General features: G+C 40.5%; 1 protein-coding gene across 1 annotated transcript; it reads right to left on the bottom strand.

Moving 5' to 3' along the window:
* Nucleotides 1-239: 239 nt before the first annotated feature.
* Nucleotides 240-17,827, bottom strand: trip10b (thyroid hormone receptor interactor 10b). The gene is made up of 15 exons (XM_026302723.2): nucleotides 17,516-17,827; nucleotides 12,045-12,160; nucleotides 11,891-11,944; nucleotides 10,846-10,993; nucleotides 10,668-10,730; nucleotides 10,051-10,155; nucleotides 9,709-9,837; nucleotides 9,334-9,480; nucleotides 8,044-8,205; nucleotides 6,407-6,430; nucleotides 4,917-5,026; nucleotides 3,702-3,834; nucleotides 3,540-3,607; nucleotides 3,009-3,109; nucleotides 240-2,914 (listed from the first exon to the last, which is right to left on the bottom strand). Exons 1-15 carry the CDS (start codon nucleotides 17,537-17,539, stop codon nucleotides 2,769-2,771), a joined length of 1,530 nt encoding a protein of 509 aa, XP_026158508.1. The 5' UTR covers nucleotides 17,540-17,827; the 3' UTR covers nucleotides 240-2,768.
* Nucleotides 17,828-18,768: the final 941 nt, after the last annotated feature.

Genomic DNA, 18,768 nt, shown 5'->3' with positions numbered 1-18,768 from the left:
TTGCATCTGTTTACTTTTAAGAATAAGTATTTCTGACTCAGACACTCTTTTATCGATCAACATGTCGTGATCATTATAAACATTACTAAAACATTTCCCTTTGTACATGAACTGTTGCCGTAAGGAACCACACTGGATATTTTTGTTTCTAATGCAATAAATGTGTTTATATTTTGATGGAGGGTTTTTGTGTCATTTGTCTCATAATTAACAGTCAAGAAACACAATAAGACAAAATATGTTTTCTTTTCCAATTTATGATTTAAATGATAAATGTAAATGCATACATTTAAAAAAAAAAAAGAATCATACAGTAATGCCACTTAAATGCTGTGGAAACATGACTGCTGAAGTACAGGGTGGTACAGTTAGAGACAAGTAGAGTGAGTGAGATGGTTAGAGTCACCCTCCACTCAGAAAGAACAAGGTATGTGCAGAGTTTGACACTAGAAGACACTTTTAAAGTAATTTGTCTGCGCTCATCTACGTTTAATATACGAATAAAAAAAAAAAAAACATCCCGAACTACATCACAGTCCACTTACAACTTAAAGCTTCTGATGCACATGCACTGACATATTTTGTACAATCACTCATATTCTTAGATTCTAGATTATTCAGTGAGGGGCAATGAGTAAATGTAATATCAAACACATTTTTGAAAATCTTTCGTATGTCAACAGTGTCACTTAATAACAAAATGAAGACAACCACATGTGCAGTACATCCAGTTCCTGCCTTTCTCAGTTAACAATGAACACTTGGCTGCCTTGAGGTATTTTGTACCTACTATCTGGTTAAACAGACAGATGTTACAGATCTAGGAGTGATGTTAAATTATCTAAATTGTATCTGCCATTTTAACAAGGTCAAAAAAAATTTCATCTTAGGAACCGGATTTGATTTTTTTTTTTACTTGGAATGATACTGAAATGATGATAAATGCCTTTATTACAGGCACCCTAGATTACTGCCACTCTCCTCTTACTGGGCTTCCTAAAAGTCTTTAAATTTACAGAGCTGCAACTGGGGTATCGACTAATACAAAAAAGAAAACTTGGCTCAAGTTGTTTTCAAGTCAGGCTGTAAAGCATCTGAAGGCAAATTTGTGATATTGGTTATAAAAATAAAATCTCACTTTAGTTTCTTTAAAAATGGTCAGTATTTGAGAAGGACAGTAGGAGTGAAATTAGGAAGTCAGGAGCCTCATAAAATAGAAAACGTTGTGAAAGCATTTTAAACGGAAATGTACAAATATAAAAATATTCAAAGAAGAACCAGTTGTTTCAGCCCCTATCCAAAGCTGGAAAGTGAAGATAAGACTGAATAAATGCTACCACCTACTTTTTAAAATGCACTTATTACCAGGTTGTATGATGTCAGTGCTATGTGAGGATCCCTGAAGCTGCACAGAGGGAACAACCTCAAATACAGACAGTTCACAGGAATTATATTTAAAAAAAAAAAAGCTCAATTCTGTATTTTTACTGAACTTAAACTGTTTCCGTCATTGTGCTCTATCTTTGCATTTCATCTACCATGTCTAAATTTTACTTAAAGCATTGCAAATCTATTTTCCTTGCAAATATTTGCTGTAAAAGACTGTAAAATATCATATGAAGGATAGATTAACATTGTATCACAACTGTCACTAACACTCAAATGCCCGTATGCATGTCTAAACAGTGTTCGCAGATCAGTAAGAAATCCCTTCCTAATGCGCTTTAATCCTCATTATGTGTACAAATGTATTAAATTTTATTTGAATCTAATGAGGCTTCAGAGGAGTGAATTTTAATAGCAAGTGTGTATCTCCAAAGCTACAGTCGTTTTATGATTCTTGACGTTTCTTGCTGAGCAGCAACAAAAGGAGGAGTGTAATACAAAGGAATCTTAAATGAATAACTTTAGAAGATACTCTTGATTGATCTAACTCAGACTGCTGTGGCCTCATGTTAACACAAATCAAACACAGTGGATTTTGTCCCACTTTACATTGGAAACACATCAGGAATGGATCTTTTCAGGGACAGTATGAACAGGAGGAATTATTACAGCAACCAAAACCTGTTCCAGTGTTCACATGGCCACCTATTGTTTTACAACGGACATTAAAAATATGAACCCACTCTTTAACATGACAGTCCACAGAAGGATCTCATATTTTGTGCACTCCCTATAGCATAGTGGTTTTCATCCAGTTCTAGGTCATAAAATATCACATTGCTATGATACAAAAAAAAAAAAAAAAAAAAAAAACTCACATTATCCTGTCAGGAGAAAGGTTTTAGCAGAGGGGCCTGTGTTACAAAAAAAGAAACGTTCAGCAGGTTATTGGATGCGGCAGGGAGAAAGTCAAGTGGGTGGATATGTTGGCACAAAGAAATGTCTGGCTACTACGATTCTGAATACACTTTGTTACATGTGTTGTCACAAAAAGTTCAGGTACACATTCAAATGTTTGGTTTTGAAAGGGCTGACAGACAGGACTGACAGTCTGCACTTAGAGACAGCTTCTCCTGCTGCAGTGAGCAGACAGGGGGTGTATGATATCACGGTCAGCCTTGATAACAAGCTTTATAATCACTCACTTTCATCTCACTGCACACGTCACTGGCTGAGATAAAAGATGTAGAGAGCAGCTGCAATTATGGTGGATGACTTTGTGTTCACCTTTCACTCTTAACTTCCATCACAAGCTTTGAGTGTGTTTGTGTTTGTGTGTGGGCGTATGTGTGCGTGTGTGGGCGTGTGTGTGTGTGTGTGTGTTACGGGGTGAGTTTGACATAGGATGAAGGTATATAACCCTCTTCTCCACTGGCTCTAAGGACTCTCATCCACCCATCTCCTTTATCCTCCTCCATTATACTCAGCAACTCTCCCTCTGTAATGGAAATGGTGCCCTCACTGTTGCCTGCACACAAACACACACAAGTAAGAGATGTATTACAGGATAAAGGAAGATCTTTCAAGTATGTATTAAATTAAGTATGAATATCAAACTGTACCTTCGAATGTGTACAGAGCCGTGCACTGGCCAACGGGACTTTGTATGTCTTCAAACTCGTCGTCGGGGTCTGTGTAGATGTTCTTATCAGGTGCTTCATTACTGGAAAGGCACATACAAACAATGCAATACAACAAATGCATATAAGAACAATAGTAGCAAATAGCTGGACTGGCTGTTTAAAGGGTAATAACATAGCCTTTAAAATCTCAGACACATCTAAAGCTCACAATTCAATAGGCCAAATCTCCTTCATATAATCCAGACACAGACTGAAGTATGAAAACAATAATAAGATTTCTCAAACAGGAGTGGAGACTTCTTTGAGTTTCATCTGGTTGTTTTGCAACCTCCCAGTGAAGCATATCTCCCTCCAAAAATTTTAGGTCATAGTGATGTTTTGAGTCTTTCTGTTTCCAGTCTTTATACAAAGCTTACCAGTTGCTAGCAGTGGTTTCGTATATACTGCACAAACACAAGGGTGTGAAATAAAGTGATTGAGCATAAGATGTAGATGCCAAATGTGCCTTACACATATGGGCTATTGTTGTTGATGGTGTGGCTATAGTCCTCTCCTCCCACTGCTTCTGACAGCCATGCCTGTAATATTTGAAGAAATACGGAGTTTTAAAAAATGCGCAAACACTTTAATATCATCTGCATGTTCAAAGCATGTTCTTGTTTGCACATTAACCTCATATTTGACGAGCTCTCCCCTCAGGCGCCCTATGTTCTGGGCAGTTTCTGTGATCTGAGGCTCCAGACTAGAAGGGTCTCCCATTTGTGGATTCTTCTCGTACACACCCTTCATCTTCTCCAGTGCGTCACTGAGGTCAGACAGGGAGAAAATTGTTATTGTTTTGGAAATGTGAGCGCTGATTAAGGAAGTTTCTCTCCCGTGCAGCACTGCTGATAAGGACAGGAGGGACTGGCAGAAGTGATTTGTTGGGAAGTGGGGAAGACTTGCTAAATGGACATGTTGTACTAGTGCTCCTGGCTGATGATGGGTGGTAAGACCTGCTGTTCCAATTCATCTCAAAGGTGTTGGATGGGGCTGAGGTCAGGGATCAGCGCAGGACAAACAACAAACAACAAACTAACTGGTAAACTTTATGGGCCTGAAAAGAAGACTCCTCAAACTGTTGGCACAAGCACACAACTGCCTAAAATGTGATGTAGTATTTTGTATGTCCCTTCACTGGGAGAAAGAGTCTATCCCAAACCATAAAAAGCCCATCACCCAAACAAAGTAGGGTCCCCTTCAACCATATAACAGATATACAGTAATGATTAGTTCTGTTATGCTCTTAAGAAATAACATATCATTATTTCCCCAATTTAAAATTTGGTTATTACTCATGTTGGTATCAAATACTCATTACTCATACTCATTTATTTGTGAATATTCAGTGTTCCAGAGAAATGTTTAAACACAAAGTGCAAGTAAGGGTGATGGTAATATCATCACTTTTGGAGACCCCCAGTAAAATCTCAGATACAATGGCTGGCACTAGATTTGACTTATCCCCTGAATCCATTAATACATGTACAAGATTTAATGGCAAGCAGCCGAACAGTTGTTCAGATATTTTGGACCAAAGCCCTGGGCCAAACAAGAGATGAACATACCGCCACTGTTTTAAAGTCAAACTGAAATCTTGAAACTACAACTGCCTCTCGAGTTACTCTGGAGCCACTAGCGTAGTGTCCACCAACCAAAGGGCTAAAAATGATTCCTGACAGCCCCAAAACACGACTAGAATCCGTTTATCTTTGGCAAATTAGGTGTTATCGGGTCAGATGAAGGACACCAACACATTAAATCTAATTTAATTTACCGTGAACAACCTGGTCACAGTAAAAATCGTGAGTATCGTGTGGGTTTTTTTCTGTGATGTCGTGTTGCCACCTTTGGTCCTGCGCCTTATGCAGCTCTTTGGTGATGTCATCAATCTTCGCGTGCAGCCTCTTCTTCCTCTGTTCTGGAGGAAGGTGAGAGAAATCCTCTGCAGCGGCCGCCTATACACACATGACCACAGATAGAGAAATTAATAATACGACTCGCACCTGCTAGTAAAAGAGCCACATAGTTATCACCATCAAACCAATAAAGGTTTAAGAAAATACAGTGAAAACACACATGGTTAGAGACAGAAAGAGCACAAAGCATGACGGTTAACTTTCCATCACAATAACCCTAACCCTGTGATGCCACACTAGTGTATATTTATTCCAGTCCAGGAAATTGAATTTACATGAAATGATTTAAATTTGAGTTTAACCTAGCTTGGCGAGGTAGAGCTAGCTGACTAGGGTAAATGTTTCATTATCAAAGCACAGATAATCTCAAAATCAGACTGCGGATCAGTCTTGTTTTATTGCATAATAGTTGAAATTGAACGGTACACACCAGCACAGCATCACAGAATAAAGGGTTGGTTCTCAAGTTAATGAATTGATTTAATGAGTTGAATTAGTTCCTTTAATACAAATGCAATCTCCTTCACCCACAGAAAAATGCCTTTTTATTTAATAAACAGTGACTGGTCCCAGACCAGAAGTCTTGCTTGCACTGCCAACTAGTGGTGATGACATGCTATTTCAACCTTTCTCCTGCAACATCACAGCTGGTTGGGGTCACTAGTACAGGGTTAGCATAAGACCACACCCAGCTGTGATCACAGATGAGGTCATGCGAAGCCTGGCCACAGTCGCATTTAAAGATGGTGAAATAATCCAAGAAATTCAGCTGAGCTTAGAGGATCTGGTGCCATCAGTGGATCCACTCACCTCAGTGACAAGAAAATCTGTGTGTACTTTTTACAAGTCTAACTTTGGTGAACTTTGCCACACAAATTTGCACCATTAACCAACAGCCTTCAGCCTCGGCAGTGTCCAAAATGAAAAAGCTGTCCTAGCTTGTTAGCTGCGCTCCATCTACTTTAACCTGTCAGAAGATAATCCTCTCCACTAAAGAGGAATGTTCTGTCAACAGCTGTGAGTCGATCGAACTACTGGGACTATTTCACAGAGGACAGACTGTTGAAACTGTGTAAGCCTACTGTCTAGTTAAAAAGCCTCAGTTTTTCCCCCTGAAGAATTACCATCACATTTGAGTCACAGCGCTGATCATCCAATTTTTTTCACAACTTCAGCTGTTCTCAAAGTACTTCCTGAATCCTTGAAGATTCCTGTGTTAACCTTTAGCTCAAAAGGATGTGTGGATTCATTTTATTGTGCCACTTTCTGGTGAGACCAGGCCTTTATAACTTTCAGAGAGGTCTGAGCAGCAAGATCAAGAGTTAAGTCACGTTGTCCCTTGAAAAGAACTAGCACAAGACAACCGTTATCCAAGCACCTTTCAGGTTTACCCATTTATACAAGACCAATGCATTTTACCATTTGCTTTTCAGCATGAGATATCTGGACAGAGAGAAAAAGACAACAGGCATGAGCCAAAGTGTACAACAAACAAACTACAAGCAACACACACATCTACAGCATATTTACATGGTTACATGAGAACTTTGCAGAACAAAGATGTGAGCACAGCAGTGACGGGGGACAGAGGTCAGACCTGAACCAAGATGGTAGCTTGTGCATTATCTATAAGGAGGAAATCCTGGGTTTGACAGAGTGACTGAACTCCCTCAAACACAGATAGGGGGGGGAGCGCTGCAGCTTGGGGAGGGGGAGGGAAACGGGAAGGGAGACAGCATAGCTGTTGGGTGGGAATGGGGATCAGGGAGAGAAAGAAGGAGGGGGAAAATGAAAACAGGAGAGCAAAACACAAGGTGAAGAAGCAGGGAGCTGAGAAAGATGGAGAAAATTATACTGGTAATGAGGAAAGAAGAAAGAAACACATTCACAATACATGAAAGAGTTACAGAGGTTTTTTTTAATAAAGTAGACAAAAAGCTAAAGTGAATGTAAGCAAGGGTGTTTCTGGGCAAGTCTGTGCAGCAGAGTGGAAGCAGAATTGGCCCCCGAGGGCAACAGGGTGGTGGGGTAAGACATGACTGGAATGTGTGTTGAGTTTCTTGTGTGTGTTTGTTTAAAAGCATTGTTGTGAGACCACGTGAGCGTCATTTTCACACACTTCTAGAGCGCTCAACACAAGCAAACTAAGAAAAGAGCTGGGCCCTGCTCTTCCTACAGATTTAACTCCTGATGATCAGACAAGACTTCAAAGATGATTTTTATCTGGAGCAATTCTCAGGACAAGAAGTCCTCAAACCTGGGAAAATACAGGTTTATCCACATGACTCATCTTCCTAGACATGTATTAAGAAGTAATGAGGTAATTATTATTTGAAATGAAAACTTCTAGGTTATTAAAGATTAAGTCTGGTGAGCTTTATTTTCTAATACCAACAAATCCCATTAAAACTCCACAGCAATAATGAACTGATCCAACTAAAAATTCCTGTCAGTTCAGCCAAAGCCTGATATGAAATAGTTTATTCCCCTGCTAGACAACACTCTGTTGTTGTTGTAAAACAATATAAAATACATCCATTAAATGACTGAACAGGACAAGACAAATTTTAAAAGCAAATTTGCCACATCCAGTTTTAGAGTAGCTACATTTAATATGCTTTGAGATTGTTTTTTCTGAGTGATTAGCAAATAGTAAAATAAATAACTAAACCAAAATCCAAATCATATTCAGAATAGGTCCAATTGAACTAATTGCCAGTGTCTGATCAGGACTGATTACTATTTTCGCTCTGTGTAAATTATTTTATTTCAAAATAAGAGCATGAAGCATTTCAAGAACGGCAAATCAATTCTGTTAACTGCATGAAAAAAAAAAAAAAAAAAGATTATAAATGATAAATGGCTGGATAATTTCAGCCTGATCGTTTTAGCTCATGTTGGCCTTGATCATGTCATGTTTGAATGACAGGAAATTCAGGTTGTTAAAAGCAGAAACATGAGAAACATAGAAAGGAGAAGTGGAGAATGTGCTGTCTGAGACATCACACAGCAAACTCAGAAAGAGGCCAATCTAACATGGACACATTGTAGTTCACCTTGTGCTTCTTGCTGAAAGGCCAGAGCTTGGTGCGGCCTTTGGGGGGGTTGAGGCTGGAGTCAGACATCGCTGATTTAATTCCCTGGGTGTAGTCTTCAAACTCCACATCTCCAGGTCGCTCAAAACCAGACTTGTGCTGCTCGATGAACAGTATTGAATCCTGCAGGGACACATAAACAGATGCTCATTCACATCAACGAAACAAAAACCTAAAACTGTTCAGTGCTGGAGTAAGGATAATGTGTGTGATATGTGTACGTGCTCAGCGTTACCCACAGGTATTCAACAGATCTCTGCTGGTCCAGGATTTTGTGAGGTTGGCAATTTACATAATTTAGATATATTTGCAAAAAATTTGTTTTTTAAGGCAAACACATAAACAGATAATTATTAAAGAGCCGAGTCTAAGATAGGTACTAAACTTTACTAGACATTAACATCACACACATATGGAATACGGAAAAGTCTACTATACCAGCAGTGTAGCATCACCTCTCAAACTCAGATAATCTGACCTTAAATTGTAAAACATACTGATACCACTGTCATATACACCATGTGTAAGAAAAATCAAGCTTAGCTAAGACCTGATCCCTCTGTCTAAAGGTAATCAAATCAGGGGTTATATATGGGGTCATTTCTTGGCTGGGTCCAGTGACTTCCTGGAGTCTTGATTCGTTTCCAGTGTTGTTGGCTCACAGTGACAACAACACCCAGTGAAGGAATCCTGCACAACAACCCCCCCCCCCCCCCAATAAAACCAACTCATGCAATTTCTACGTGTCGCTTTTTGGTCTAATTTAATTCTAGTTATGCATTTTGTTTCTTCTTTGGACAGAGTCAGGCTGGTTTTTCCTCCTTTTCACAAGAAGCAAACGTCTACTTACAGTAATGCTTTATACATGAGAAAGACATGAGAACTTTGTGGGAGTGACTACAGATAGTGTTTTGCATATTCGACCTTGAAGACACCAATGTGTTTGTACAGTTCCTGTGAAATAATATTAAAATCCTGCTAGAGTTAAATGTTATCTAAATTCTTTAATGAGACAGTGTTCCCATCACTAACCTTAACTAAGGGAACTGGCTGCTCCTATGCAGCTTAATCAACTAAAATATATAACAATGGCATCACTAGTTTCATCTAAACCTCATCATCAACACAAATAAAAGGTATTTCTGAAGATATTTATATAGCCAATTCACAGTCCCCTTATTTTAGCCATGTGCTCAAAGCAAAATGACAGATATACAAAACACACATATAATCTAACAAACATGCATTTACCTGCTTCTCGTTTATTTTCCCCCCTGCTGCATGGATTCCCTCCAGACACTTGGAGATGATGGGCAGCACATTCTTCTCGATGTCTGAAAACTGGCAGTAACCCTCCGCCAGCCGCCGGATCCTCCGCTCATCCACGTCCTGCAGTTTCTATTCACCACACAAGCACAAAACAACCTCCTTTATGTTCACATTATATCTGGTCTGTTTGTTTTTACAACGTACATTAACATTTGTATGAACACATCGGAGAGGACAGAACAAGGGTGTGTTTGTTTAGTTTGGTAGTTTGGTTTGCATTAGACCATATCTGCAGGTATGTGAGCTCTGCCCAGTTGTTGTGTATTGTGAATGTGTGTGTTTATGTGTCTGTCTCACATTGAAGATTTGTGGTATCTCTGTGTAGTAGAAGAAGTTCTGTTCCTTGTTGTATTTCTGGAGCTGTGCTGCGTAGTCGTTCCTGCACTCCTCCGCTGAGTGTGTGCGGGCATGAGCATGCTGTTTGGCCTTGAGAGAGAAGGGTAGATACATGACAGAAGAGACGGGAGGGAAAGAAGAATCAATGCAAGAAGAGAGAGAAATGGAGGGATGCAAAACAGAATGCACAGGGAGACACAAAAAGGTGGACAGCGACAGGGGGAGACCAATAAGTTCAAGGATTTATTTTTGACTGAAAATAAAGTAAAGCTCAGCTGTTAATTTGTGTGTGTGTGTATTTACTTTCTCAACATCGAGCCTGGTGGCGTTGAGGTCATTCTCTGTTTTCTCTGCTTGTTGTGCTGCTTTTTCAGCTTCTGCCCACTCTTTCGCAAAGCGCTTCTTAGTCTGCAGGCAGGGACATGACCACACACACACACACACGCACGCACACACACACGCGCGCACACACACACACGCGCGCGCGCACACACACACACACACACACACACACACACGCTAGTACTACAAGTAGTAGAATTCACGATTCAAAGGTCATTGGAATTGAGGCGTTAGATGCGCGTACCAGAACTATATTTAAAGTATTACTGTATGTTGTATGGCTGGAGGTAACCCACCCACTGTCATCTATTTTCACTGAAGCTACTTTGAGATGTTGCTGTTTAATTTTAATATATTTGGGGAATTTCTCAGTGAACTCAACAACTAGCCAAAGTAAAACAAAGGTTTCAGAATTATGGCCTATTCCACCTATAATTACTTCAGCACTAATGGGTTCACAGACCTGCAAAACAAAGCTTTACCTCTCTGCACATTGACATACCACAGGGTGAACCGACCATTAAATAACCATGTGATCCACACTAGACGTCAGTATGAAACAACAACAGGTGACTCACGCTTTCTAGGTGTTTAAAGCTGGCCTCTAAATTCTGCTGGGCCTTTCTGGCATCAGACAAGTACTGTGGAAGAAAGAGGCTGCAGTAAATGTGCTGCAGTTTAAGATGAGGACACACAATACCACATCAGAGTCAAATTTGATAACATGCCCCATTCCTTCTTTTCTCCCCTTCTCACCGTTTTGCGCTCCTGCTTGAAATCCTGAAGGTACTTGGTGAGTCCGACACAAATTGCAGTCATCATGTTTTCAGCGACGAGCTCTCGCTGACCTGCGTAATCGTTCAGCTCGTTCAGGATCTCCTGGAATGATGCATGATTGCTGAATCTGAAACACAAGAGGAGGCAAATCAGCACATCTGGAGAGGCCAACAGACCATTCACTAAAACTAATAGAACTAGAAATAAAAACTATAATGGCCCTGTTGAGCTTTTGGCTTCATAAAACATAAAAGATGAGAGGGAACGTGTTGGATAGATAAACATAATGTAAGCTGCAAACATTAGTATGCCCAGCTAACTAGTTTCTTACCATTGTAAATTAACGTTATTGCAGAGTCAACAATTTTTAAGCAGGCTTATGTGAGTATTACTGGGTTTCAGAACACAAACCACTTACACAGTTTTCCACTCGCCGATTAGTTGCTATTCATTCCCAAATCCATTTCTTGTGTGAAGCAAAACATTTAAAAATACAAACTCAAACAATATCCTAAAAATGAATTAAATATTGTAAGAGAATTTTACTTATAACACTGTGCAATAACACTAGGGCTCTACCTGTTGCTTTATTTCCATGTCTTCTACATGATTTCACTATACGGTCTTGTTTATTTATGTAAGTATGCATGTATGCAAGTATCATTTAACTTTTAGCTTCAGTCTTTTTAGCCCTGTATCACCGCAGCTGCCCTGCACATGATTAAGACCGATTTTCTCATTTTGAAATTGGTAAGCGGGAAGTAAAAATCGGCTAGACATGGCGTTTAAAGCCAACTCATATCCATCTAGCTGACGTGCTGTTTCAGAATTTCTGGCAATATTGAGTTGTGCAGCAGATTTGCCACATTTATCATTTTAACTTCAAACTGTGCATGCCATGCACGAATGGAAAGCTTGTAAGATTTGCAGCAACTGAGAGGGTTTAACAAATGTTAGTGTTGTACGTGGGAAATGAGATAGGTGAGAGTGAAACAATGAAAACTGCACGTTATTGGTTACTCACTTGCAGTCTTGCTCTTCCTTGCTCCCTCGTTTGGTGTATTTCTTTGTCAGATTCCTGTTAAAGTGTTAAAGTAGCACAGTAACTCTCATAAAAAGACAAGGCCACCTGGACAATAATGATGCAAATTCATGTAAATAGAAACCACTGGACACACCTGAGTTGCTTGGCATAGCTCTGTTCGATCTCTGTCCGTTCCTTCACAAACTTTACATAACGCTCCACCAGGTCAAGGCCTGACTGTGTGTGCTTGTCGATTACATCACATTGGTCCTAGGGAGAAATGTCACGTTTACACACACACACACACACACACACACACACACACACACACACACACACACACACACACACACACACAAACACAAACACAAACACAAACACAGGAGGCATCTGCTGAGAAACACGTCATATGTATCATGTGTCACAGCAAACCCACACCACAGTGCAGTCTACAGGTATTTGGACAGCGACACAGTTTTATTGTTTTGACTGTGTACTCCAGCACAAATAACTGAGGTGATTGTTGAGGGTGGTAACAGCAGTGCAGGAGTAGTAGCTATTTTTATGCACAGTACGCAAAGATACAATGGCCCAAAACATACAGACAATAAGACAATGGAATTTCTGTTAGGGTCAAACTATGGACTTGTGCTCAGAGAGACCTCAAACCCAAGATCATGTTTTTTATCGTAAGATCACACTGGAATTAAAAAAATAAAACCCTCAAACTACTGAGGAGATGACACGTTGAGTTTCTGAGATAATTGCAACTGGCATTTTCACGCTGTTTTCTGACATTTATTCGCCTCTAAATCAAACAATAAATCAAGACAATCAGCAAATTAATCAATAATGATGGTTAGTTGCAGCCCTACTTTATTTTTACTTTCATTTTCTTTTTCTTTTATGGTGTTTGTTGTGCTACATGTTCATTTGTTTTCATTCCTGGTTTTGTGTAAAGTCAGTCTCACCACTTTACTGTAAAGTGTGTGTAATGTTTAGTTTACCTTCCAAATTATCTGATTTTCTTCTTTTCATTCTACTAAGTGATTGACAGGCAGCAAGAGGCCATAGTAAGCTGTTACATTAAGCAGCTATGGCCTGTGGCAATGAGATATACTGTAGGGCTGCAAGTCATTTTTCATTGTTGATAAATCCACCGATTAACCTTGACTAATCATTTTGTACATATTGAGTTATAAAGTTTAAAATTGCTTTTATAACTTACTGACCTAAGAGTGTATGAACATTAAGCACTGACATTCACAGGCACTGAGACCAGCCTTGTATCAGTTTTAGAGTGAAAAATGACTTTCATTATCAATAATCTACCGACTTCTGCTCTGGATTAATCATCAGCCTAGAGGTGATTTGCTCTAGAGGAAGGTAACAAAAAAAAAAAAAAACAAAAAAAAAAAAGGCCTCATATAAAAATGCTCAGTTTAGTGTCATAAAAGCATAAGACAATCTGGAAACATTCAAATTTGTACATTTTAGACATCTTTGCTTTTAAATTGAATTGAATAATTTTTTTTTAATTAATTGAGTTGATTAATATTCTGTCAATGGGCTAATCATTTCAGCTCTAATTAAACTGCTGACATTTGCAGGCTGTGAATCTGTAACCAACAGAAGCCCATTAAAAAGCCAAGACATATACACAGTTCTCTCATTTTGAGACACACACAGAAAGTACAAAGGCAAATTAGAGAATAAAAGCAAACACTCCTTTTAAAAATGCTCTCTCTCTCCACACACATCCATGCATACAAACACTTCAAAACGCACACACTCTCAAACCTGTTGAACAGGTAACTTTGTCCTTACTGCTTCAACCTGCTTATTTCTACACTGTCATGACCCACAGCAAAGGGCTTACTGAAGACAAATGTCACACAAAACTGAACAGTATGAAAACACGGACACATGAGAATCTGGACAAACAAAATTACAGTGGTTCTGTTGCTTTGCTTCTTGAAACACAAAGAAAGACTCCACCTTTGAGCCGTTTGTGTGGGCGTGTGTGTGTGTTTGTGTGTGTTGAGGCTGCAGAGTCTCTTGGAGCTGCAGGGCCAGAGAGGCGTAGATACAGAGTCCGCAGAGGAGGTGGGAGGTAATGGGTGTCATACAGTAACACAGTTAGTAATGTCCTGGATTTGGGAAGGCAAGAGCAGGACCAGGAAATGTAAGAAGGTGTTGGAGTGACAGTTTCTTTGAAGAACCAAGAAGGAAGGCAGAGAAATCTGACAGCTGAGCAAAAACAATCTGCAAATGCCGATCTTGACGGAGAGATTAAATAATCTGTGAAGAATCTTAGCGTTATATTCCTGCATGTAGTTTCTACTTTAACACATCCGCATTATTTACGTAACTGTAGGAAATACTGAGTGAAACAGAAAGGTTTCAGAATGAGATAATCATTAGCTCAGTCTGAGCCGCCGCCCTGTGACTGACGGTCTCAGGGGCCTCTCCAAACCCTGAAGCCCGTCGGACTTGTCCCACCCCTCAGTGTGACAGAACACAGCAGTGTTTCCTGATCCAGGCTGGTCTGAGGTCAGATTCTAGCTCAATCATTCAGGAAAATACCAAACAACCGGATTGGCTGCACCAGCTAATTTCTGAGATACTTTCCTCAATAGTAATTTGCAGTTGACAAACGAGACAAAAAGAAAACAAAGGAAGAGAGAGAAGGGTGTGACAACAGCAACAAATTCAACAGACGTTCCCCCAGCCCGAAACTGTATCTTGGGCCATGCAGTTATTTGGTATATACTTTCATCATTAGGGCCATAAGTTATATGTATAATTTTAAATGCAAAGGGGCAGTGGCTCTGGATTTCACTGTTGTAAACGCACATTACTTTTGGTAATGGTTTTCAACTGTTCCAATTTGCTGTCTGACCACAGCGAACACAGAAACATCAGCAAAGGGAACAATAAAGAGGTTGGTTTCATTTTATATACATTCTCAGAGTTTACATCCTGCTGCCGCCAGAACACACAGACCATTTCTGAGAAACTGAGAAACCAATCCACAAGCCACTCTCTATGTGATTAGGTCACTATAAGGAATCAGCTATGTTGAATATAGAAGAAGGGTCAGGGGCAGTATCACACTCTCGTCGCACCAATCTAAAATACAGAACATCGTCACTGGTGAGCGGCACCATCTAAAGCCACCTTTACGGTGAAAACAGAAGCATTTGCCTCCTTCGTCAGATGAATGCGAAAACAACCTTTTTGTGTTCAGCCCTCTCAGACCTGTAGATCATTCTGCACAGTAAAGGCCACACATCCAAGTGAAGTAACAATAAGAAAAACACAGGTTTATATCTGGGGGACTTTAAACAGTGAGTGCGAGCTCAGATCTTGCTACAGCTTGCCCTCCCAGCATATTTCCAATATGCAAAATGATTGTGGGCAAATGACTGAATGCGGTATGGCCCCGTGACAACATAGTATAAGACACAGAGCTTGTGGAAAGACTGACTGACCACTGCTCAGTGTGACATGGGTGGTGATGTGGAAATCACAGAGATCAGAGAGTTGTAACAAAGTATGACGTGTTACTGAGTGAAGGTTTATTGCAGCACCAGTTTAAAAGGGGTTGTACCATGCAAACCAGCTCTTAGGGACTAGTTGTTATTTACACCCACTAGCTGCCAGGTCTAGCTGTAACTGAACCAACTGGTAAAACTAACATCCATCCCTCATCTATCGCTTCCCAGTACAACTAAGGTTGACAACCACAGATGAGATTGGGCGAGAGGCAGGATACACCCTGGACAGATCACCAGTCTGTCAACAGGCTATACCTGGTGAAAACCCACACAGACTCTGGAAGATGGAACATACAAACTCTGCAGAAAAGCCGGATTCAAACCCAGTACCTGGCTAATTTATGACCCAGTCAGAGCAAAGAGTAAACCAGATAATATGAAATGAAGACAGGTTGTGATGTTATTGTTCTTTTTGCATGATGATTGCTTGATATGCATACCAAATTTCTAAATGTTCTGCACTTTCAATGATAACAGCTGCTTTAGTGTAACTGGATATTTTCTCCTCTTATATGTAACCGCACTAACTGAGAAACACACATTTCTTCATTTGATAGCACTGACAGCTAACATGAGCGCTTGCATCTAATTTCAGCATGAAGCTGTACTTTTTGAAAGTTCTGCTGCAGGTTTTGATGTGACGTTAACTTTCACTTTCACAACAGGACCGAGTCATGTTCCAAGGCTTCACCGGCTGAGACGTCACATTAAGTTTGAATGGAGCAAAGTCATTTAGTAAATCAACTGGAGGGGGAACCTTTGCCTCAGAGTATCTTCTTTCCCTTTGTGTTTAAACATGAAATGACTGTTTTAAAAGACAAAGCAAAGTTTTTTAACATGAGAATGTGATAAATTCCTAGACTTTAGCTGGGTGTGTCTGGGTCGTTCTCACTGCTCCTGGGCTGCATCACAGTTAACAACAGCTGCGGTTTTAACCTTTTAAACTCCACTGACCAGCCAGTGGGTCAGTTATTATGAACTCATGCTGCGCAGCCAAACAGTTTTCAAACCCATATTACTGGACATCCCACAGTATTGTGGCTAACTGTGACAAAACAGCCCACTTTGAATCTACCTAAGGGAAAATGAGTAAGGATCTTTGTTGCAGTGGGAAGGGAGACCCAGTTTTGAGAGGCTGGATCTGTTGGTTCATTTTCTGTTTCATTTTCAGACTATTTTCTTGCTTAATTAAGAACAAATACCAGAAAACACTAAAATTTGTAAAACACAATTATCTAAAGCCCAATCTGACACATACTTCACTGTGTGTAACATGTACTTTAATGGATTGTTCCATGTGAGTCTGCTTTGAAGAGTGTGGAGCTAAAATGATTTGACTATTAATGATTTAATCACTTATCAAGCAAAAATGTCAAACACTTTCTAGTTCCAGCTTCTCAAATGGGAGGATTTCCTGCCTTTCGATGCTGTAAATAAAATATCCTCTGGGCTTGAACAGGTGTCTGGACCAAACAAACAACCCAAAAGCATCATAAGGGGACACTGGTATTTTCACAGACCCTCGGGATATTAGGTTAAATAGTTTGCTCGCTGGCTGAGGACTCCACAGGCGGCACTGAGGTCTGTGAGTGATGAGGAAGTTATCTGACCTGGTGAGTGTAGCTGTGATTCACAGCTGAGGCACCAGCTCAGACGCAACCAGGCACTTTCACAGATCACTGCTCTTCAGTTAAACCCCCACACTCAGGTCCTGTCACAAAACACAGCTGATGGTTGAACCGTAGATGAAGAAGGAGTGAAGGACAAAGAAAGAAGCTTTATTCTGAACTGTGTACAAAACAAACCACTGCACTCAACACTTCTCCTGTGCCCTCTGCTTGTGATAAGGTATGCAGCAGGAGTTGCGACATCCCCTGGCTGCAGGTTTTCCACTCCTGCTGTTGAACTCAAGATTGTTTGACCAGGGCCTAGAGTGGAAAAGCACTGGTGCAGTGTCTACACACAGTGCCGTCGAAAACAATAGCAGGACAGGGGGTCTCTCTGAGGGATGTTTAGGTATTTAGTGTAATGACTCTGGCTCTTTCTGAGTCAGCTGTCAACTTACCCACAGATCGGTTCCCCAGTCCATGTCTGCACAAGCCGAGCTGTCTGAAGAGGAGGACAAATCCTCTGTGGCGATTTAAGGCACAAGAAAGAAGCGTCCAGGTGGTGGAGGAGAAAACAGAAGCAGAGAAAAACTTTTCTCGTTACACAAAACTCCGACTGTCGAAAGTGGAGATGGCGCAGGAAATGTTTGGAGGAAGTCTACGCCTTCTCTTTGGCACGGACACGGCTGTCCTGTTTCTTCCAGCCAGCGGGAGAAAATATGTTGATTCGCTTTTCCTGAAACAAGTTTGGGTCCCAGAGAGAGAGAGAGAGAGAGAGGGAGAGAGAGAGAGAGAGAGAGGGAGGGAGGGAGAGGGAGAGAGAGAGAGAGGGAGGGAGGGAGAGGGAGAGAGGGAGAGAGGGGGGGGCGGGAGGAGCGCCTGGGAAAACCTACCAGCGGTGTTCCTGTTTGTTTTATCATAAAGAAACAGCTTGAGGTTATTTTCACCATAAACGCCGGAACCATTAAATAAAGACATATAATGTCGGACAGGAATACACGTCAACTGTGACATCGCCCCCGAGAGAACCAAAATAAATCAATAACTTTATTGGACAAGGCCTGAAATAACCTACAGGGACTAATTACTCATAGAAGCGAATGTCTGTTCTTTTAAAAATTTAAAGTTAATGTAACTGCAAGTAAAAGTCCTGTATTCAAAAGTGCATACATATTAATAGAAACTGTAGTTTATATTATGCAGCTCAGTCATATATTATTTAATGTAATGTACATGAAATATCAGCTTTAAAATTTGGTTTACAGCCCCCAGAGGATGAATCCTGCTGACTGGGTTTTGATGTACAGTCACCATGAGGTTGGTATGGAGGTCAGTATGCATCAGCATCAGACTGTTACACTAAATTATGACTGTATTTCCTGTATTCCTGTATTTCCACACAATGTTTTATGTGAAAGTATAAAATACTGATAACAAACTTGGACATCCATCCATCATCTATACCCCCTTAGTCCTAACCAGGGTCCCAGGGATCAGCTGGAGCCTATCCCAGCTTTCTTTGGGTGAAAGGCAGGGGTCCACCCTGGACAGGTCACCAGTCCATCACAGGGCCACATAGAGACAAACAACCTCACACACTCACACTCACTCCTATGGGCAATTTAGAGTCACCAATCAACCTGACATACATGTTTTTGGACTGTGGGAGGAAACCAGAGTACCTGGAGAAAACCCACACAAGCACAGGGAG

This window comes from Mastacembelus armatus, chromosome 1, assembly GCF_900324485.2.
Source record: "Mastacembelus armatus chromosome 1, fMasArm1.2, whole genome shotgun sequence".
NCBI classification, from domain to species: domain Eukaryota; kingdom Metazoa; phylum Chordata; class Actinopteri; order Synbranchiformes; family Mastacembelidae; genus Mastacembelus; species Mastacembelus armatus.
This window is presented reverse-complemented; position numbering and strand designations above follow the sequence as displayed.

Coding starts and splice junctions, on each gene's coding strand:
- trip10b (XM_026302723.2), bottom strand. CDS start 17,539: ATGGACTGGGGAACCGATCTGTGG. Junction 9,481..9,708: donor AGATACCACAAATCTTCAAT/GTGAGACAGACA, acceptor TGTGGTGAATAG/AAACTGCAGGACGTGGATGA. Junction 6,431..8,043: donor CTTTCAGCAAGAAGCACAAG/GTGAACTACAAT, acceptor CTCTCTGTCCAG/ATATCTCATGCTGAAAAGCA.